The 21612-nt window shown below is 44.7% G+C and overlaps 1 protein-coding gene across 4 annotated transcripts in view; it reads right to left on the bottom strand.

Annotated features, from left to right (window-relative positions):
• Positions 1-1761: 1761 nt before the first annotated feature.
• Positions 1762-21612, bottom strand: part of LOC142576702 (small G protein signaling modulator 1-like) — a 272548-nt gene continuing 252697 nt past the window's right edge. For all 4 annotated transcript variants that reach the window (XM_075686949.1, XM_075686950.1, XM_075686948.1 and 1 more), the window contains exons 21-22: positions 13457-13624; positions 1762-11862 (exon numbers count right to left, since the gene is read on the bottom strand). In XM_075686949.1, coding sequence (XP_075543064.1) covers positions 11774-11862; positions 13457-13624 — 257 coding nt within the window. In that variant the 3' untranslated portion in view covers positions 1762-11773. The remainder of the gene's footprint in view (positions 11863-13456; positions 13625-21612) is intronic.

Raw genomic sequence — 21612 nt, 5'->3', positions numbered from 1 at the left:
AGCTACGAGCGATGCTGTAGCTCCTGCGAGAAAGAAAGATGCAGCGCGTAGGCACTGTAGGAAGCTTCTTTCGTTATGATCTCACGCTGTTTGCTGCCCTGGAAAAGGTTATGAAAGGATACTCTCTGTAAATAATTGCGAGACTAAACATTACGATAAAATACATAAAGATATAGGAGATACTTAAGTCTTGTGTTCAGGACATATTCAATATGAACCATTTTGAAATGCTTAGATTTTTATGCTGATATGCATACAGACAAACCTGATGCTCTCTGTACTTGCGAGTTGCAGCACGCCGAAATAACACTTGACTTTATTTTATATTGTACAAGTACTTCGCTCTGCTGAGCTTCCTTTCCGAAGCGTGGATGGGCGGAAGAAGCTTTCCAGGTCCTTCATTTTTAGGAAACCGTGCCTGAACACAAACGAAAGAGAGGGGTCCATTGTGGCCTATGCACCTTCGCTTGCGGACAGCTCTCCTTGCACTACTCAGTTTGCGCCAAGGCTCCGATGGGGCCGCTGGTGACGGGTTTTTCCGCAGCGCCGCCTGGGCAGAGTCTGAGGTCTATAACTCTGAGCACACGACATATCAAGTTGCGTCTGGCACTCCCGCTCCTCTCCTGCTAGTCGGCTGCCCCGTCTCAAAACACTCTACTCTCTGTACCTCCATATAACCCCACCCATTCCTGTGTACTCCATACTTAATAAACCCAGTTAACCTCCATTAAGAAAAGTCCAGTGTTCTATCGTCCACTATACGAGAGATAACGAAACACATAGAACCGGCCATGACACTTTCGCGCTCGCCATATAAATCCAAAGCTAGTCTTGTGACGGGTTGCTCAAAGCTACAAAAAGGGACAAATGTGTGGCTATGAATGGCGTCGGGAACGAAAGGCCGCCACACGGTCTATGGCAGAGATGGCGGCGTGTGAAAAACATTGCTTCGATCCCGTGCATTCGCTTTCGTTTGTAAGGTGCTTTAGCGGCCTTCCGAGTGTCGCGCAGCTACTACGAATAAATGTGTGTTGATTCGGCGCCAAACTCAAACTTTAGCCGCCGAAGCCCTATGAAGCAGCGGCGATTAGGCCTAATGTCCTAAAGAGTATTGTCGTGACAAAAAACTTGCCGCTGGCCGATGTGGTAACAGGCCGCAAGTAGTCGCGAAATGCTTGCCGCTAATAAGTTCGTACGGCTGGATAATCGGTGATCGGCTCCGAGATCAGGCGTGTGGCCTAGATTGACGGTTGCTGAAGCGGTGCGAAAGTCATCGCCGCGTACCCAACACGATCTGCGTGAACATCGAATTTATAACCAGTCATCATGTTCACACACGCATTCACGCTTTACCAAATACGCGCTGCTTTGGTTGCCATTATGTCTCTACGTATCGCGTTGTCGACCTCATCAACCCGGGCAAACCTTGTATGCCCACAGACCCTGCCGACGTGGCGCCGTTCGTTCGGGTGCTGTGTTTGCAATCCCTGCATCGGGCCGCACTCACGGTCCGCTACCACCCCGGGCGTCCGCGGTGCGCTCCTTTTGAACCAAAGCGGAACGCTTGCCTGGGTGGCATGGAGCCCGAAGGATTCCGCGGCGCACACGATAAAATGGCACTGCACGAGTCTCTAAACCCAATACATCGAATAATCAACTTGTATATATTCGATTCGTGAATCGAAGAATGGCGACTTAATTAGATTCGGTGAAATTTAATATTCGAACACCCCTAGTTAATAGTGAAGCCATCACAATCGGTAGAAGCAACACAGAAGCTGTATTTAGTCCCCGGTAAACAGAAGCAACCAGAGCACCCAGCAGGAGAGTCACAACAGCATAGAACCGGCTACGCTATTATGCAGTACAACCGAGCAAAAGCAAGTGCCTACCCTCTTCCAATGCGTTACATCACAAGAATCTTTTTTGAGCAGCCAATGAACTGTGCTCAGCACTAACCAAGTTTACCGACCAATACCGGTTGCCCCGGGCTTGCACAAAGGGCAGTGGTTTCTTCTTCGTCTATGCAGTAAAAAGCAATGTATATTTCAGCCTAAAAGCTTGTATGCGCAAAAAAAAAAGATTTTTCTGCAAATCCTAAATCTAACATACTGAGCAGACTACATACTACATATGTGCTTATATTGTCGATGGTACACAGTTACCTGAATAATAGAATGTATGGACATGCCCCCTATCACGCGGTCACTTTCGATAACGGTTAAAGCTATTCCCACTCCAAGCACATTAACCCGTTCATTTGTAGGAGCACTCTGCTGTGATCCTGCTCGACTGATTCAAGCTTCCTCCATCACAATCAATATATTCAAATGCAGATAAAGCTGCTTTATGCAGACATACCAAACAAGAAAATGAAAATATTAAAATTGTAAGCATTGCGGGAAATTGACCACACGAGAATACAAGTGCTTCACTCGTTACATATCAGTGCGCAACCTTAAGTTATTATGAGCATAATGAGCTAGCATTAACTGCATAATAAAAAATAACGCAACTTCCACAATCAGCAAGACAATTATAACTGCTGAGTTAAATAAATTACTCTGTGCACTGTTTTTTAGAGTCGCAGGAACATAAGTAAGCACTGGGCTGATCCTTCGTTACAGGTACTTCCTGGTATGTGGGGAGAACAGTCCAAAGCAAATAGTGAGGCCACAACATATCCACTCTGTTCTATCATGCTAAAAATTTCAGGCCTGGTTCAGTTAAATTAAAATACAAATCAAGTGCCCATGCAACAAGGTACATATACACAATCGTCTAATGAAGCAGAAGTCATCGTGCGCCATGCAACTTGCCCTGTCGAACCAATGTTATGTAGCATTTTATGCATACAAACAGTTCAATGGCCTGAAGCAACAATCAACAGAATTCTAAATGTCTAAATCCATTGTCATCACCTCCCAACAACCATAAACAATGCACTGCAAGAAATTTGCAGGTGTTATGTCGAGCTCAGGTAAGCCTCAGAAATGCATAGAATGAACATGAAGGTAGAGTGCATGACATATCCTTCACATTAGCAAACAAAAACGGTGCAAAGCCTCTGTTAAAAATTTAATGCAGTTTTCATGAACTTCATGAAATTGTAAGAACCACAATGCTCGTAAACATGCTCTTTTAAGATGAGAGCCATCACTGACAAATTTTCGTGAACCAATCCATTTGCAATAAATGTACTGGTGAGAGGTGCACCAGGGTCTCCTTTGGCATACAGGTGTATCTGCTTCGAGTGCCACAATTACTTAAATTTTACCTAAAACTGTTAAGCAATAATGAAGGGTTCAAAGCCTCTGTTAAAAATTTAATGCAGTTTTCATGAACTTCATGAATTTGTAAGAACCACAATGCTCGTAAACATGCTATTTTAAGATGAGAGCCATCACTGACAAATTTTCGTGAACCAATCCATTTGCAATAAATGTACTGGTGAGAGGTGCTCCAGGGTCTCTTTTGGCATACAGGTGTATCTGCTTCGAGTGCCACAATTACTTAAATTTTACCTAAAAACTGTTAAGCAATAATGAACGTCTCAATACACCAGGAGCACACTGAATTTTAATGCCGTAATGGCACACAAATATTTTCTCTACATAGTTCCCAATGCTCCAGTGATCACTGCTCACCCTTTCAGTGCCATTTAACACCAGTCCCTTGTAGCTTCAAAATTTAATGTCAGTCCAACTGAAGTAGAAGTGGCGATATTTCATTCTGGTGCCAAAACTGAAACAATACCCAGTGGTATGGGCAACAAGTGGTGCCAAACAGATATGTTTTCTTCTTTCAAGCATAGTTCAACACTGCATAACAGTGCTAAAATTATATTTACTATCATACCAGGTCAACTTTTACCACTAGTAACGCTACTTCCAAGGTATGCTACTTCTCTTAAATTTGCCCTTGACACAGGATGCCTTCCATAATTTCCTTCTAGAGTTCAACTAAATAGGTCAAACAAGCCTCAAGCAATGACGCTGGTTCTCGTGATGCAAATCAGAATAAAACAAGACACAATAAAGCAAAAGGAAATTCAGCACGAAATGCCACAATGAGCAAAGAGACAATTACATAATCACATAATGACCACATGCCCAAAATTTTTTACATGCTGAGGTTCTTGAAGAGCTCTTCACATATCCCTTATGTAAAAACCTTTAGAAAAAAAACTGAATTGATCAACACATTGGGCGCTATAGTTATGGACACATTGCGCAGATAATAAATGACGTAATCAAAAGCCAGCATTTCGTAATCCGCGATAGGTTTAACCACAAACACATACACGCGAACAAACATCATACAACACTGGAATGTAATGCACGAACTATAAGCAAACAATATGCAAAAAGGTGAGGTGTGCAGACAGGACACAAGAGAAGTGGACAGCACGAACGCTATCAACTGAAGGGAGCACTGAGACGAAAAGAAGACACAAAATTCATCTGCGCAAGCTTTGGAATGGTATGACCACCATACGTGATAACAGAAAGCAGCAATAGCAAACAAAGAGTAGTGGCTATTCCGTACAGTCATTAAGTATCGCACAGGCTTAAAAAAGTTGCAAGTAGATATGATGTTAATGTTGCTTTCGCTGCTCTCAATAAGATAGGTGCAGAGAAAAAAGGAGCAGGTAAAAGGCAAAAAAGATAACAGATATTTGTCCTGTGAAGCACAGTAAGAACAATAGTTTTACTGACTGTCATATGGGGTGTGGTTTATAAAGTTCCCTTTAGCTGTGGCCAGTTCTACGTAGGGCAAACGGGGCGGTGTATCAATCAGAGGCTAATGGAACATAAAAGGTCATTAACCGTTGGATCGCCTTCTAAGCTTTCCCTACATTGCCAAGATTGTAACTGCACGCCAGAGTTAGATAAACGCGCGATATTGTACAGGCACAAGAATGAAGATTCGCGTCTTATGGTAGAGGCATGGCATATCTATAATGGTGCAAGTGCGTGCGGGAGTCAGCCTTCGATTACTTTACATAAGGAAGAGATTAAGCGCCTTAAGAGCTATCTCTCATGTAGACCGGCACATGTACCCTACTGACACGTGGTCATACCATTCCAGAGTTAGCGCAGATGAGTTTTGTGTATTCTTTCTTCTTTTCGCCTCAGTGCTCCCTTCAGTTGATAGTCGCCGTTCGTGTTGTCCCCTTCTCTTCTCTTGTGTCCTGTCTGCACGCCTCACTTTTTTGCATAATGTATCCTTACCAACTGGCTCAGATTTCTGTCGTTATAAGCAAACGGCATGCATGAGTGAAAAAAAAATGGACATGCAAGTTGTGAAAAAGCAGCCTTGTTTTAATAATTGACCTCACAATCACAGTGGATTGTCCTTGACGGCAAGGGATGAAATAAAAATGAACTAGCAAGAAAATAATTCTCATGATCAACTGGAATTATAAGCGAAGCAGTAAAAGACACTGTACTAAAGAAAAAGTAAGCGCAAATGCATTCACACACTTTTTATGTAGCGTTTGATGCTTGCGATTTAGCCCCAGGTTGTCATTAATAACCACAATAGACAGAAGCTACTCCATCCGCATTTTGGCCCCACTCCGCTCAGTGCTGTGAAGCTCTCATTAAATTTCCTGAACGAAATATGAAAAGTTCGAGTTAACAGAGTAAACCTGGAGCACTCGAATTCGCCAAGTGATCAATGCTAAACGTAAATGACAGCTTGCTTTACAAAGCAAATATAATGACAAGAATAACGACTATGGCTGCTGTTTGGACCATCTCGTGTGCCTGGTGCAGATTGTGCATCGCATTGTGGAGGACAAAAAAACATGAATTATACATGCAGCGCCGTGTGTGTAATTTGCTTCTTAGGTTTTCGTTAATAACATGCTGTATTATCTGGGCCAAAAATAAGCTTTATGGTGTGTTAACATAGCAGAAGTATGTCAACATACTTCTAATTGCTAAATTACGTGGCAGTGAGTTTTACACGGAAAAATTACAAATGGAACAAGGATGCCGACGGACAAACCACAAACTAACAAACCTTTGTTTTCGTCTGAGTTAACGCGTTATTTACAATGTGACTGGGGGGGGGGGATGCAGTGACATGTCATGTGACAACGCCGATAGCTAGAACCACAGATTTCAATTGCAGCCACTCCATCTTGCGAACTCGATTTCGGCTTCTGTGAACATAATGGAGGGAGTGGTTATGCACTGTCCTTTCTTCATGGTACCGAAATTCTTCATCTATCTTCATGGATACCCATATTTCTCTTTCCATTCTTGTTTTCACTTTTGCGACTGTGGTCTTACTAGCATAGGCGAGCATTTACACTGTTTAAAGTAGGCCGCCATGTTGCTAGGCGCTGTTAAGAGCTGACGCATGTGCTTATGTTCCCTTAATCTATCGTTTAAACAGAGACCGGTCTGACCAACGTAAAAAAAAAAGAGAATCCGAAGAAAGCAACGTAAAAACGAAGGAGTGCGCGAGCACTTCCTCTATTACGCTAAAAGGAGCCGAAATCAAGTTCGCAGGAACAAATGGGTGCAATTAACTATGTGATTCTGGCTATCATGTTGTCACGTGTCACTGCCCCGCTTATCACTTAGTATATTAACGTGTTCTCTAACAAAAAAAAAAGGTTGTAGTTTACGGTTCGCCCGTATACATTCTTGTCCCCTTCTTTGTAATTTTTCCAGGGCAAAACTAAGCCCAACGTAATTATGGAAGTGCACTAACTAGCCATCTCCTGGCTTTACTTAATGTTACCATTACTAAGCCACCTACAGTTTCGTGCCACATTCTAATGAATATCTGCTAGGCTCAAGCAACCTATATTTCTCTAAGTTGCAGAAAGCGCAATTCTAGCACACATAATTACGGCTTCGCTCATTCTACAGCCTTCAGTTTCTTTTGCTGAGTGCATCAGCGTGCTCACAAGAAAGGTGTTGTCTGTTTCAGTCTGTTCAGCAGCCAATCCTGTGCCTTCATTCTTCGGCAATGACTCAATGTACTTAGGGCCTCACGGGCATATGTGCGTGGGTTGTATTTTTCCCCCAAGATATTGATGCCATTATTATCCCATCCCCTGCCTGCTAGGATGCATCAAGAACTTACTTTTCACCCTGTACAGTCACTCATTGCTCAATTCTCCAATCGCTTTTCTAAAATCTGTGTAGCGTCTGGGAACCAGTCACGCATTATTAACGTAAACGCTACTATTCCATTACGTTTCTTCAATACCAAAAGTACCACAAAAGCCAGAAAAGACGTAAGAACGATGGACAGGTGACGCTGTCGCAATAAGATGCCCCGCCACCTTACTAGTGACGACAATAATTTTGGCGGCCTCTGCAAGAGCATAGTTAAATATTCATTGGTAAACGTGGACTACGTTCCGTTCCAAATGAGCTAAATAGTGAATTGAGCGCTTTATCAACGACTTTTGCAAAGCCATAACGGCCCAAACGCAGAAAAATATTTTTGAGATCAGTCACATCACACTAAGTACCAGCGCTAGAGACTTTTGAAATTAACAAAAATTGAATTTTTAAATGACATTTTGTCAGCTTAAGCTTTCTTTTTAGTGTACACTTGAACTGTACAGCCCGTCGCTGTTTGATATGTTTAACAAGAACGTGGCGACCTCATTCTCATTCTTCCTCTAAGATCCAGTCCTTTACTGCTTACCACAGCAGTTCTGATTTGTGTCAACACTCTCAGCTACCACAACAGTGTGCACAGAGTAGATGCAACGTCATTGCACGTGAAATATGAAAATCCTTAAACAATATATTTTACCATATATCTCAATGGTTAGCGTTGTAGCAAAGAAAACTGAAGAAACTGACGGCAAGCAAGCAAACTTCAGACTTTTTAACGTATGTACTTTAAAGGCAAGGCACCTCCACAAGCACATAGACGACTGAAATTATGATTAACATTGGCACCTGGACGGTTATTCACCTGTGCAAGTGGTTTCTTCCTCATGGTGCCGGCTACTAGTCCACTCGCCTTCCCCCCCCCCCCCCCGCGACACATAATTTGCCAGTTTTCAAGTTCTCCCTAAATCGGTACATTATAAGTTGCTCCACAAGCACTAGTCTAGACGTTCATACTTAGTAGAAAAGTTAATTCTCTAAAACAGTTTCATAACCCAATTCCTTGCGCTTTTCTTAATTTCCTTATTTACAGTGTACTGTGTGGCCCTCTAGACTTGCACGTAATGTTGTGCCAACCATAGGTTAATGTCCTTGAGAGTAAATTGTTGGCAGCAACAACACGAAGACATTAAATGCTTATTAAATTTTATAAAATGCCTTTAATAAGCTTTAATCCCGGAAAGTTTGTACTTGGGGCATCGTCACTTTATATTGTTTTCCTTTTTTGTATGTTTTGCATACAGCACGTCCTATAAAAATCCTTCCCTTCCTCTCCTTGTGGGCTTCTTAAAGCGAAGCTTGCTTTGCAAACCCTCTCAGACTTTCCTACCACCTGTGACATACCCTTACAGGTGTCCTGGCTGCTGACGTTGCTTTCTACGGAATTACTACATGGCAAAAGAAAGAACACGCGAATATTTTCATAGCAGCAAATATATGTAAATCCATGCAGAGCACAGTTTCTTCATCAACGCAAATCTTTTTGTGTTTAGTGTTCGGGGGTTTGGGGTTTGGCCCATTAGCTTGGCTAGTCTTTCGCCGAGTAAAGTGCAGTTTACTGTTACACTCTCTCCAGGGTTGGCCCGCTCTAGTCGACGGGCCAACCATATAGTGCCATGGCAATTGAGGCGAATCCCAAAGGCATCGTAACGCTTGTTCGCTCACGCGTTCGTCACACGTCTTGCTGGCCGCTCTGCAGTGGCCAGTCCATGGTGCACGATGCGGTGGACGATAATTCATAGCGGATTCGCGCCAACGAAAAATGCACCACAAACGCACGCAAGCGTTCCGTCGAATCATGACAGCCTTGATGCCAACACACTAAAAGCAAGAAGTGGATGCATTCGCCCTTCACGGCTGCCAAGAAAGAACTCCAGAAAGGCGAGGGAAGGCGCCTAGGGAAAGGGCGCATGCTCTCGGGCAGCCGAATAGCAGGGACAGGTAGCGAGGAGGGAAGGGGGTGGGGCGGAACTGTCACTCACTCGTTCTTTCGGGCACTTCGCTTACATTGCGATATTCGTGGATTGCTTCTGCTAATTTTTCTTGGTAAAGGTGGCAACCCTAATTGCGATGCAACCATAAAACAAAGTCACTTGCTGCACCAATTTTGCAGTCAAAATACGACAAAGCAAAAGCTCACTGTAACAGACATGCGCTGAGCCTAGTTCACATGACAGTAGAGGACCGAAAGAAGCGAGTCGCTTCCTCTTAAATGACCATGCACCTCCATGTTTTTCGCAGGTATCAAGCATCTTCCCCCCACACTGTAGTTCGTCAACATGTGAGTTTGCATAACGTGTAACTGCAGAACTGAAAATGCACTTCACATTGTGCTCCCACACATAGGTGACCCACTATATTTCTTGGTCCCTTGAGAGATTCAGTTCTTCATTGTCAAACTCTTCAATATCCAAATACCTGCTCCTACAACTTTAACCTATCAAGTTTATTGACGCAGATCAAATTGATCGGTTGACTAATCTGAGCGCTTAGTCCGACAGCACAAGTCTGCAGGAAAGCCTACAGACACATACGCGTAAGGTGAAATCTTTCCTGCCGATAACGACGAACTGACCATACAACAGATCAATATTGAGCAATATGGTGTTATCGTGGACGATTTCACGGCTTTATGTTGCTTGAAGAGCGCCAGTGGGTATCTAATTTGAATGAAAGAGACAGGATGAATGAAGACGTAATTAAAGGAGACAGGATGAAAACATTACCACTCATGTGCATCTTGACCAATGCACACTCACTTTACAAAAAAAAAGAAAATTCCTTTGTGCTGGAATCAGACCAAATGTAAACATATGTGGTCCAGATATCGTCAAAGAGAGTACATTCTCCAATAAACTGCCAGGTAATGTGCCAACATGGCTGCTAAAATGTCCAGAGAATTTTGTCACTCAGTCGAAGCATTTCCACATAATGCTGTCATTTTGTAACAAAACAAAGATGCTTCAAGCTCTTTTTACTTCGTTTTGCAGATACAGCCAGATACTCAAAGGCAAAATTTGCTTTTTGGAATCTAAACATTTGTATCAGGCGGCTAGAAGTCCGTTTTCTGCACTAACGCATGCTTTTAGCCCTTGTGTCAGACGCAAATTAAATATAGCATGCAAAATTAAAAGGCAAATAGATTCTTCTAGCTTTCTTGTGTTCGGGATCAATTTCAGCATCACATATAGATATCACTCTGGCAAATAACGAATACAAACACATTTTTGTCAATACAGACTCTCTCTATTAGATGTTTTTTTCAACACCACCACATCTAATGCCAGCTTATACAATTAGAAATTTACAGCTAGTCCCACATTTTAAAACAAGCACAAACAAAAGTGTTTGTCATAAGTGACTGTGAAGCCCTAACGCCACTTTTCCCTCAATAGTCTGAACTACTTATGTTCGGCCATCTGCAGAAAGAACTTTTTTCAAATCAACAATTATCTAGTAATGCGAAAATTCATCAATTAAACACTGCTACAGCTAGGACACGTAGAACAAAACATTTCATGCTCTGCAGGCCATCTAAGGTTAGCGAGCTGTGTTTAGGTTAAAAGGAAGTACATATAGCCATATTAGCATTGCCATGAGCCTGATATAACCAAGTTAGCTAATTGCTAATAACCAGAAAAATGCAGGCTTGCAGATTATGGCCATAGCTTTATAAGCTCTCCTTATCTGGGCACAGCATATTCCTATCTAGCACACCAAAGGGACAACTTCAAACTGTGTTTTCAAAGGAAGTCGTTTTGGTGAGCACTAAAAGGCCTGACATAAGTGATGAGCATCCTGTGATCAACTCAGGATGCTCAGTAAGTAGGTCACCCAGTCAAATATGGTGCAATGTCCAGCTATTTTTAGCAGAGCACACGATGCTCAGTCTACTCAGTGACGGGCCACTCTACTGTAGCATAGATGTGGCACACTGATGATCAGTGGCTGCGAGCACGAAGACTAATTCAGGTCTTCACAATGTGAGTGCTTACTACTGATATCAAAGCGCTCTCGCGTCACATAACCGTTGACAACACATGAAAACAAGCCTTACCTTTATGATCACTGTTCCGAAAAGCATGGCAACAAGTATTTTAGCAGCAACTGGGCGAGGTACGACACAGTCTCACATAATTTGGAAAAGCCACAGTGGTAGAGCGCCATACACCAGCAAGCAAAGTCAGCACATATAAGCTAAACATCGTTTTGTGTCTGCCACAGCAGCCTTGCTCAGAATGAAAATGAATGGGCGTTCCCTGTATGCAAGGTTCCTGTGGAAGAGCTCCAATGTGGTGTGTTTTCGACAACTCTGGCCAATGCACTGACACTTTTTACCACTTTGAACAATGTCCTCATTATGGGCAGGCCTGATAATGTATCGCAATTTGTTATGTGCTCTCTCAATTTGCATCCCTCATGTAGCAGTTCACAAGGTAACATGGGCCCCACATCTGGGGCACCTGGCAAGGGCAGGAGTCTCTTGCAGATGATCCTGTAGAGTAGTAGTCCTATGGCACACATTGTGCATGACCAGTCCAAGGGCCAGATGAACATCTAGAAGAAGGGTCAGCGGGCGTGTTGCTGTCATTAGACCATAGCCGGGCAAGTCAAAAGTTTTCTTATCGGTTGTCAATCAACGTCTGTATTTGCAGCACAAGCTCGCGGGCAATCTGTAGCACGGCCTTGGCATCATGTCGTTCAGCCATCTCTGAAAAGCATGCAGACACAAGAACCGTCAGCAGGACAATGTAAGGTAAATTTCTAGAGACATACCTCAAAAGAAATGCAACGAATTGAGGACGCTGCAAAGAATGAGTGACTCAATCTGACATGTTGCTTAAATTTTGCAAATGCAAAGTCTGCAACTATTCCGCATTGTTCACAGGTTGCCATGGACGAATGACAGCTCTTTTTATTTTTCTGCTGGTTCATTATGCCGCTGTATAGCACAGCCATCCTTTAAAAAAGTTGTATATCTGTATGTGCTCCTCCAGCATATATGCAACACTAAAAGCAAATCCTCAGACTCCAGTGACTCTCTCAATTTCTTAACAAATGCGGACAGCATTAGTGGGCCAATTAGTTTTGTACAAATAGACAGACTCCTACGCGATCGTTACCTTAGATGTCGACAAAATGCCGTCATGTCATTCCTTTTTTATTGTCCTTTTCGTGCTGTCATCGGTGATCTCGTCATGCCACTGTAGTGTCATTGTCATGCTGCCTTATTTGACCCACCGTGATTGCTCAGTGATTATGGTGTTGGGCTGCTGAACATGGGGGGGGGGGGTCCTCGCGGGATCTAATCCCGGCCATGGCGGCCGCATTTCGATGAGCGCGAAATGCGAAAATATCCGTGTACTTAGATTTAGGTGCACGTTAAACCCCAGGTGGTCCAAATTTCCGGAGTCCCCCACTACGGCGTGCCAATTTCTTCCAAATACTCATCAACACTCAAACCACGTACAAACTTCTAGCACAAAATATAACCTGTTGTTCTGCCATAGACCGTAACAATGCGAGCACTTCAGACTATACTCATAAGAAACAACGAAACAGGGCTTGTGCTCCCAGCTACAGCGCAAGTTGAAACTTGCCTCCACATGTGTGAACTTCTTGCGATGTGCAACAATTCGCTGCGTCATATTACAAACTTTTCCTTGTGATTTTTGCACAAAAACTAAGAGAAACCACGTCATAGGAATTACAGCTAATATTAATTTAGTAACTTTATGTGAATGATCATTAAATGAAAAGCAATAAGTAAGTAGAGCACATACTATGTACAATTAGTCAAGAATACTATGTCATATCGCTACGAATCTGGTCACTAATGATGATGCGGATTCTGATCTAACCGTGCGATCCAATATTACGCCGGCATCACATAAACTGCAGACGGTAGAAATACGGCATGCACAATAGCTAACCTATTATATGTATTTCATTCCATGGGCACTGTACAAAATCCACTGTGCTGACTGGCAAGAAACAAGCTTTCTTTCTTTTGTTCCAACACTTCCTTTGAGCAATTCTAACAAGAATGGTAAAAGTAAGGGGAAATATAACCAATAACTTTTTGTAACCTTTAAAGTACTCTTCCAAGGCTATTATTCATCCCTAAATTAAATTAATTGTTAAATGAACCAATAATTGTTTCTCAGTTTCTCGCTACATGTGCGCAAAACATGTCAGCGTACCTTAGATCAGCACAGCCCTAGACACCCACATGCGCACCTCAGCTCGTATTTGTACAAAAATACCTTCTGGCATAACAAAACACAAAGTCAACAGGGGCATACCATTGAAGAACTTGATAATGTCGGTGAAATCCATATTGTTTTCTAGTATGATATCACGGTAGTACTCCACCATGGCCAGAGCAATGAAGAGCACAAAGTTGCTGGAGGCAACGTGCTGGGCAGCCCAGATGGTCTCCCAGACGCTGAACACGTCCTGGTAGACGAGCTCTGCATAGCCAGGACAAGAAAGATATTTCTTTTTAATTATTCTGGGCCTTTACATGCCAAAACCAAGATGAATTGATGGATGCATTGAGCGTCCCCTTTGAAATGGGCAATGAGTTGCGATTCCAAGTTCTTGTTATTTTGCTTAATATCTTACATATCTTCCAAAAAACACACACACAAAGAAGTCCCAGCATCAAACTTTCTGAACCACTAATGGGAACTTTGTTTTTGTACGACTCCATCGTTTGTGGTCTCCCTACTTTTAGGCACCAAACCTCCAATCGCCTCTTACTAATCTATATTGCGGACATGTTTACTTTCTCTCTGCTCTTGCTGAACCCAAGGGTTTCAAGCAGGCCAGAGGAGCCTAAATCGACTGCTGTGTAGATATCTTCACATTCTAATGAAACATATTCAATCGTTTCCCTAGCTTTACCACCACAAGCATATTCTTCTGCTTTGGTGTACCGCACTTTGTAACTACGCGTTCTAAGGTATCCTGATATCGCTTCGAAAAGTAAGGAGCTTCCTTTTGAGTTATGAATTGTTTCTGCCTGATTTCGTTTTTTCCTCTTAGGTGTTAATCATAGCAGATTTATTTTCCCATGCCGCCATCCATCAGATTGTTTCAGCCTCTCTCACATTGCATTAGACGTTCTTTACTATACTAGTCGCATACTTGCTGCTAAGCTTCCCAGTTCGTTTCCTTCCCTGTGAGTCAATCTTTTTTCCTGTACAAATACCGCAACATTCTCGCAACCCATTTACTTTCTTCCATATTCATCGGTCGTCCTGAGCTTCGCTCACTTCAAAACTTGCCCAGCCCATATCACTCTGCAAAGCTTCATTTGTAGTCTTCCTGTGAGCACCCAATGCGAGGCGTTCCACTGACCTTTGGTTGCCATCGAGTCCTGATAATACCCCCACACGATCTGACTATTAGGCAGGATCTGAACCCGCCGCGGTGGCTTAGAGGCTATGATGCCACTCTGCTAAGCACAAGGTCACGGGATCGAATCCTGGCCGCGGCGGCTTCATTTCAATGGGGTAGAAATGCAAGAATACCCGGGCATTGAGGGCACGTTTGGAGTCCACCACTACGGCGCGCCTCATAATAACATCGTCGTTTTGGCACGTACAACCCGGGAATTAAAGGCAGGATATGAGTATGAGGCGTAGTGAGGGACTCCGAAGTAATTTTGACCAGCTGGGATTCTTTAACGCGTACCCATGCACGGTACACGGGCGTTGTTACATCTTGCCCACATTGAAATGCGGTATAATGCAGTGATTTGAGCTTGTTGGTAAGACATCGTGAGGCTTATAGCGCTTGAGAAAGACAAGGACGAAAGGAAGACGTGACACACACAGGCGCTAATGTGTGTGTGTCACGTCTTCCTATCGTCCTTGTCTTTTTCACGCGCTATAAGCCTCACGATTGAAATGCGGCCATTGAGACTGAGGTTTGATGCCGCAATCTCGTGCTTAGTAGCGGAACGCCAGACAAATATAAACACGCACGCTTCGTGTAGATTGGCCTGCTGATAGCACATGACTAAAGCCTGTTTCACATGCAAGCGATGGCACGGCGATGGTCGCAACGGCTGAGCGGCAACACAGCGCGCAGACGCAGCTTCCGTTCACACGCTCCATTTTCGCGCGACGCATACCGCATTGATGCCCAGTGTCGCTTGCGGAAAGCGCCCGTGAGCCACGGGTTTCAGCGGTCTTCAAGAGCTGCGCCTTGCTCCACATTTCCATGTTTTGGCGCATTTGAGCTGCGGGTTTAGTCAGTGTATTCAATTGGTGCTCTTCGCAGTTCTAATCCTTATAAAAAATAAAAATACTCTGTGTCGAACTGATCATACAACTTTTCATTCATATTTATGTCTCTTAAAAGTCTTGCTAAGCACACTGGCACAAAATTAGCCATACGGAAACAAAGCAATGGGTTGGTTCGTATTGCAGGCGATTTGGGCTTGCACATCTGCCAACGGCTCTTGCCTTCGAATGTATCAAGGCGTTCGGGCACCGTCTCGGCCACCCGGATGCAAGATCCCTATGGATAGCTTTCAAATAAGGTCGCGTCCGTTTGCACCTCTAGGCATTCGAGTAGACAGGCGGCGGCCCTAGCAGAGCTCGGGGTACGTTACCTTCTAACTGACGAAACAATACCAAGCAAAACTACGAGCACTCTAGCTCGGAGTTGTAAAGAAGAAAAAAAAACGCCTGCATTCGCTGCGAACAAGAAGTATGGAGTGCCGTTTCGTCCCGTCTGTCTGTACCCATATAGGGTCACAAAAAAACGAGGCAAAAAGAAGAAAACAGCTCGTGCAGTCTGGCTCCATAGAATGGGACTCAAAACCGACATACGGAAACAAGCGGCACTTCCGAGGCACAAACGAACATGGCCTGTTCAAGCGACGGCCACTTTTACTTTATGGAACTATGCGTAACTTGCGACAATGAGCAAATTCAGCTTCAATCCGTAATTTTTTGCCAAAGAATCCTGCTCTTGTCCTTGTTGCTAAAATCCTTCATTTCAGCATTCCAAACAAGTGGACATTGCGAAACCAGAGTGATGAACAGCTCGTTGAAAACAGCGCGAGACATTGTAAACTGGCAGCGGACGTCGATTACTGCAAATGCCGTCTGCTAGAACCATCTCTTCAAGCGGGCAAGTTCGCCACGTCACCCGCGCTTCGGCTACATTACGTGATCATAATGTCACTGCTCACAGGCCCTCGTCATTGGTTGCCGCTCTCGTCTCTCGCTAGTGTTTCGATCGTGATCGCAGTGGCACGCGCCGCTCGTAAAACTGGCTTTGCGAAAGGAGGCCTGCACACGCGCCACGGCGCCCAAAAGCGCTTGCAGGTGAAACAGGCTTAACATAAAAGGTTCGACAAGAAACAGGAAGGTGAAAGTTAAATATTCAACAGCACAGCGTTCCAGGATTCAGTTGCTGCAGTTTGCAATAAATATATGCTTTCTGGAATGCGCCACAGTAGCGAAGAGCGTAAGAAAAACGAAAAAAAATTAAGCAACGTTTCAGTGATGACGAAGAGCCAGACAGTGCCAAATGACGAATCTAACTCCCTATTGGACACACCTGTGCACAAAAAAACAATTAACACTTAAAGGCGAACAATTGGGGGCAAGCGCAGTCGTCAGTAGTCATAATCAGATTTCCGTTCATTATTAATATTTCTGCTGTGGTCGAAATTAAACCGGAGTGCCTCACGACGGCATTCCTCATTCAGATAGTGGTTTTGGCAAATAAAATCACAGAATTTTTATTGAGAGAGCAATTATACGGACGCTTCAGGCAAAGTTACTCCACCACCATCGGCGTCGCCGTGATGCTCTGTATAAAGTACAACTGCGATAACATTGCGGCCGCATGAAGAAGGAATGTGGTACACAACACAGCAGGCACAAAGGACGATGGTTTACCACTTTCCTTCTCATGTGGACGAAAATACATAGGCCAGACAGCCTGCTGCCTAAACATCAGACTTGGAGAGCGCCACCCCCTCCCCAATCTCTCTCAAAGGGTCACCATATTCGCATGTTGCCGTACAATGCCAACAATACGGATGCGAACCCGCTTTGCAAAGGCAAATCCGTCTTTTTCCGGCACCGAGATAGGACAACTGGGGAGGCTGTAGAGGCTTTCTACAGTAAAAGGAATGGTTCCACGTGTGTAAGCCAGCCTTCGATAAACGTTCACACAAGTGAAACAGCGTATCTCGAAAAGCCGTTTTTCGCTGTGAATCCAACACTATCAGTGCCAACATGAACAATGGGCGAGTCCGAAGTGGCTTCCATAAGTCTTACGCTTGCGGAGCTTTTGATTTATTGTTTTTTGAGAGCACAACTGTGTCACAATGAACTTTTACAGCTTTCTTAAACATTTGGGGGGAGCTTGGAGCGCGCTTGCGCAATAATTTTGTTTGCTTTTGAACTCTGTGTCGACTGATACGACGGAAATTTCGGCCACCTGGGGTTCTTTAACGTGCACCTAAATGTAAGTACACGGGTGTTTTCGCCCGCATCGAAATGCGGCCGCCGTGGTCGGCATTCAATCCCGCGACCTGAGCAGCCCAACACCACAGCCACTGAGCAACCACGGCGGCTGCCTCCGAACATTTATGAACACTGCACAGATAAGGCAAACACAACGAACTGGCCTGTGCGTCCTCTGCAGTCCTTCACGCGTTGTTTACCTTCCTTAACAATTGCTTTTAAAAATTCTTCGTCGGTCATCTTCCCTCCTTTTTGTGTGTGTGTGTGCGTGAAGGTAGCAGCGACACTGAAAAAACTCGATATGCGCACTGGAGGGAAGCCAGTGTTGTAATGTACGAACACCATGCATATTTGACTGCGGCTACTCAATGTCGTGATGCTCGCGTCTGGATCGTATATGAAGCACAGCGCATCATTGTTGCAGGGGCTCAAATGCGCTGCCGGTAGCGACAGTGAAAAGGCGAAAATATTGTCCATGTACGACTCCCTGCCATATTTATTTATCTACTATACATATTTTCAAGACCTGAATGAACTAAAGAAATGATATCGAAGCAAGAAAATTATGCAGACAATTATATAAAGGCAAGATTTCGACAGAACTCGTCTCACGATGATTGTTGACGCTAACGCGAATATAAGTCAGGCAATGTAGCAACAAAACACATTTTTAACTCATTATTATTATTGCGACAACAACTATATGGACACTGCAGGCGTAGTTCTGCCGTAGGTCTCGCCGTGAGGTTCCGCATAAAGTTCAAAGGCGACCGCCGCCGCGCGCCGCGCTCGCGAGTGAAAACATGCAAGGGTGAGCCAGCAGCTCGCGGCTCAACGTCGCGCACGCAAGGGACGGAAGCGGCGAGGAAGCGCGCCGTCTTCCATCGGCAACAAGGGAGGTGGCCGCGCTGTACTCCGGGCCGCCCGGGCCGCTGTACCTTGAAAGCCATCTGCGACTGAATGACGCGACGTTGGATGCATCACGAAACCTGTATGACGATGATAGCATGACGAGAGTCAGATGGCGAAGCTGGAGGGACGATGATGGCCCCGCCACGACGGCATTACGACAGTCTCACAATGAAGGCAAGTCAACGACTGTCTGACGATGACGGTACAACAAAGGCAGCATAACCACGATTTAATGACGACAGTGTGATTACAATACAATGACTGAGAAAGACTAACGTTGATAGAATGATGAAAGCGGTACGACAACGATGACATAACGACAATGGGGTGACGTTAGTCAAGTGATGACGATAATAAAACGGCAGCGTGACGACAACTGTGTGCTGACGATGACGTGATGACAATGGCATGACGAGTCCGAGATTACAAAGCTTCAATGACAGCGATGCAACGATCGATACACCATCGCGACCCCGAATCCATACCTAGATGCCCAAGCAATTAGACAAGTTGGGTCGGTGGGTTGGGATACAAGATGTGACGACGACTGCATGAGGAGAGTCAGGTTGCGAAGCACAGTGGAACAACCACGACCGCATCACTGCCAGGATCACATATCTAGTGGCACAAGCAGGTACAACTTGGGCCGCTGAGTCGGCTTCAGAAGACAGACAGACAGACAAGCAGACAGACAGACAGGCAGATAGATAGATAGATAGATAGATAGATAGATAGATAGATAGATAGATAGATAGATAGATAGATAGATAGATAGATAGATAGATAGATAGATAGATAGATAGATAGATAGATAGATAGATAGATAGATAGACAGACAGACAGACAGACAGACAGACAGACAGACAGACAGACAGACAGACAGACAGACAGACAGACAGACAGACAGACAGACAGACAGACAGACAGACAGACAGACAGACAGATAGATAGATAGATAGATAGATAGATAGATAGATAGATAGATAGATAGATAGATAGATAGATAGATAGATAGATAGATAGATAGATAGATAGATAGATAGATAGATAGATAGATAGATAGATATTTCAGAAAAGTTATTGCGTACAAATTTCTGGCCAAAAAAAAACACGTTGCTGCATATGACTGGGAATCTCCTAACATTACATAACAAGAAGGTAGCAAGCTATCAGTAACTTAAGCAGACAGACCATAATACAGTCTATTCTTATTAAAGGAAACTTAAAATTACTGTGCCAGCCCTGATGACAGCTCAGTTTTAGCATATGAAGGCCTGAAAAATATCTTTTATCAATAGAATATCTGTTCAATAGAATATATTATACTAAATAAGAATGAGGTTCTCAGCTTAAACAGTGGATCGACCTGTGTTTCGTGCCAATCTTTTATTGCACATTAGGTTTTGCTGTCCAGTTTTCCTCAAAAAAATAGAAAGGTCTTCCCGTCATTACAGCAGGCGGGTTATCGTAAGGCCAATGTTCTCGACATACGAAAGCGCGGACGGCATGTCACGTGAGTCGACCGCCGCTGGCGCATTGCCATCGCTGGCGCTGAGCGAGTCGGAGATGCCGGTAAACAGCAGGCTACAACACTCGCCGTGGTTGTTGGGCTGCAGAGCATGATGGTCGAATCCCGGCCTTACTTGGGAGGGGGCAAAAACTTCTGGCCACAATACGAAAACGCCTTTCTACTCAGATTCACGTTAAAGAACCAAAGCTGGTCCAAATTTCCCCACTACCTTGTGCATCATAACCAGATCGTGGTGTTGGCAGGTAAAACCCAATAATTCCAAAAAGAGAAGGCACAACCTCATTATCAGGTTTGGTGTGATTTACCACCTGTCAACCCCCTCTACCCCCCCTTTCGCGGAAATGTACGCATCCGGGCGGTCACCGAACTATATTAGCCGCATAACCCTTTGGCGGCCACCATGTAAATTCAAATCTAATCTGTCAAAGCCATAGAAAGAGACCGACGTGCGTCAATGAACCGCGTCGGAAACGGGAGGCCGCCGCATGGTATGTCGCAGATATGGCAGCCCCGAGCACTGTTACCATCGCGCATACTCGCTTTCGTTTGCGCAGCGGTTTTCCGGCTTTCTGGGTGTCGCATGGCTGCTGAGAATAGACCTGCATCAATTCGACATCAAATTGTAACTTTAGTCGCGGACGCCGGACGAAGCAGCGTCGATTAGGCGTGATGGCCTAATCAGTGCGGACGTGACGAAAATTGGCCGATGTGGTAACGTGCCCGAATCCATTTGTGAAGGTTTGCCAAAAATACCCGATATCACGCGCACGGGTTATATTGACGCTTGTGGACGCGGCTAAAGTTCGTCGCCGCGTATCCAACGCTATCTGCGTGACTTCCGGCGGCTAACCGGCCCGATCTCCACACGTGCTTTCGCACTTCCAGAAATTCGCGTTGCTTTTGTTGCCGTTCCCTGTGTCCGCGTCACGTTATCATTTCTATCGGTCCTGTCGACCTGGACGAGCCCTGCACGCCGATAGAGGCGGCCGACGCGGAGCCCTTCCGCACAGTGCGGTGTCCAGGCGCTGTGTCGGCCAGTGCACGCATACGCGCTCGCGGAGTCCGCGACTGTGTCAGCCCTTCGCTCCTTTTGCGCCGAAAATGACCGCTTGCGCCACGTCGAGCACGAAGGGCAAGAGGTGCACGCGGGCCTCTCCATAGAATAATCAAAATATTCGAAAAATTGGATAGTAGATATTTGATTCGCGAGTCGAATTATTCGAATGATGACTATGCGATTCCTACAGGTGATATTCGAGTATTCGCACACCCCTATAAAAAAATTCGTGGGGCCGGAACATTCATATGGGGACGGTTTACCAGCGATGCTGTTTAGGCTGCATAGATTGGCTGTATGGACTATATTCCCGCTGTCGCTGGTTGTATTCGCGTTTCTGCTGTCGACGCCTCTCCGCACGTACCTCCGGCGCGCCGCCTCGCCATCCCTGGCTGCTGCTCCAACGCGGGCACCCCAGTTATATACCACGCATGGCGTCATAGTACAGAAGCGCCAACACAC

This window comes from Dermacentor variabilis, chromosome 3, assembly GCF_050947875.1.
Source record: "Dermacentor variabilis isolate Ectoservices chromosome 3, ASM5094787v1, whole genome shotgun sequence".
Lineage (NCBI taxonomy): Eukaryota > Metazoa > Arthropoda > Arachnida > Ixodida > Ixodidae > Dermacentor > Dermacentor variabilis.
Note: the sequence above shows the minus strand (reverse complement) of the source record. Positions and strands in the feature narration are given on the sequence as shown.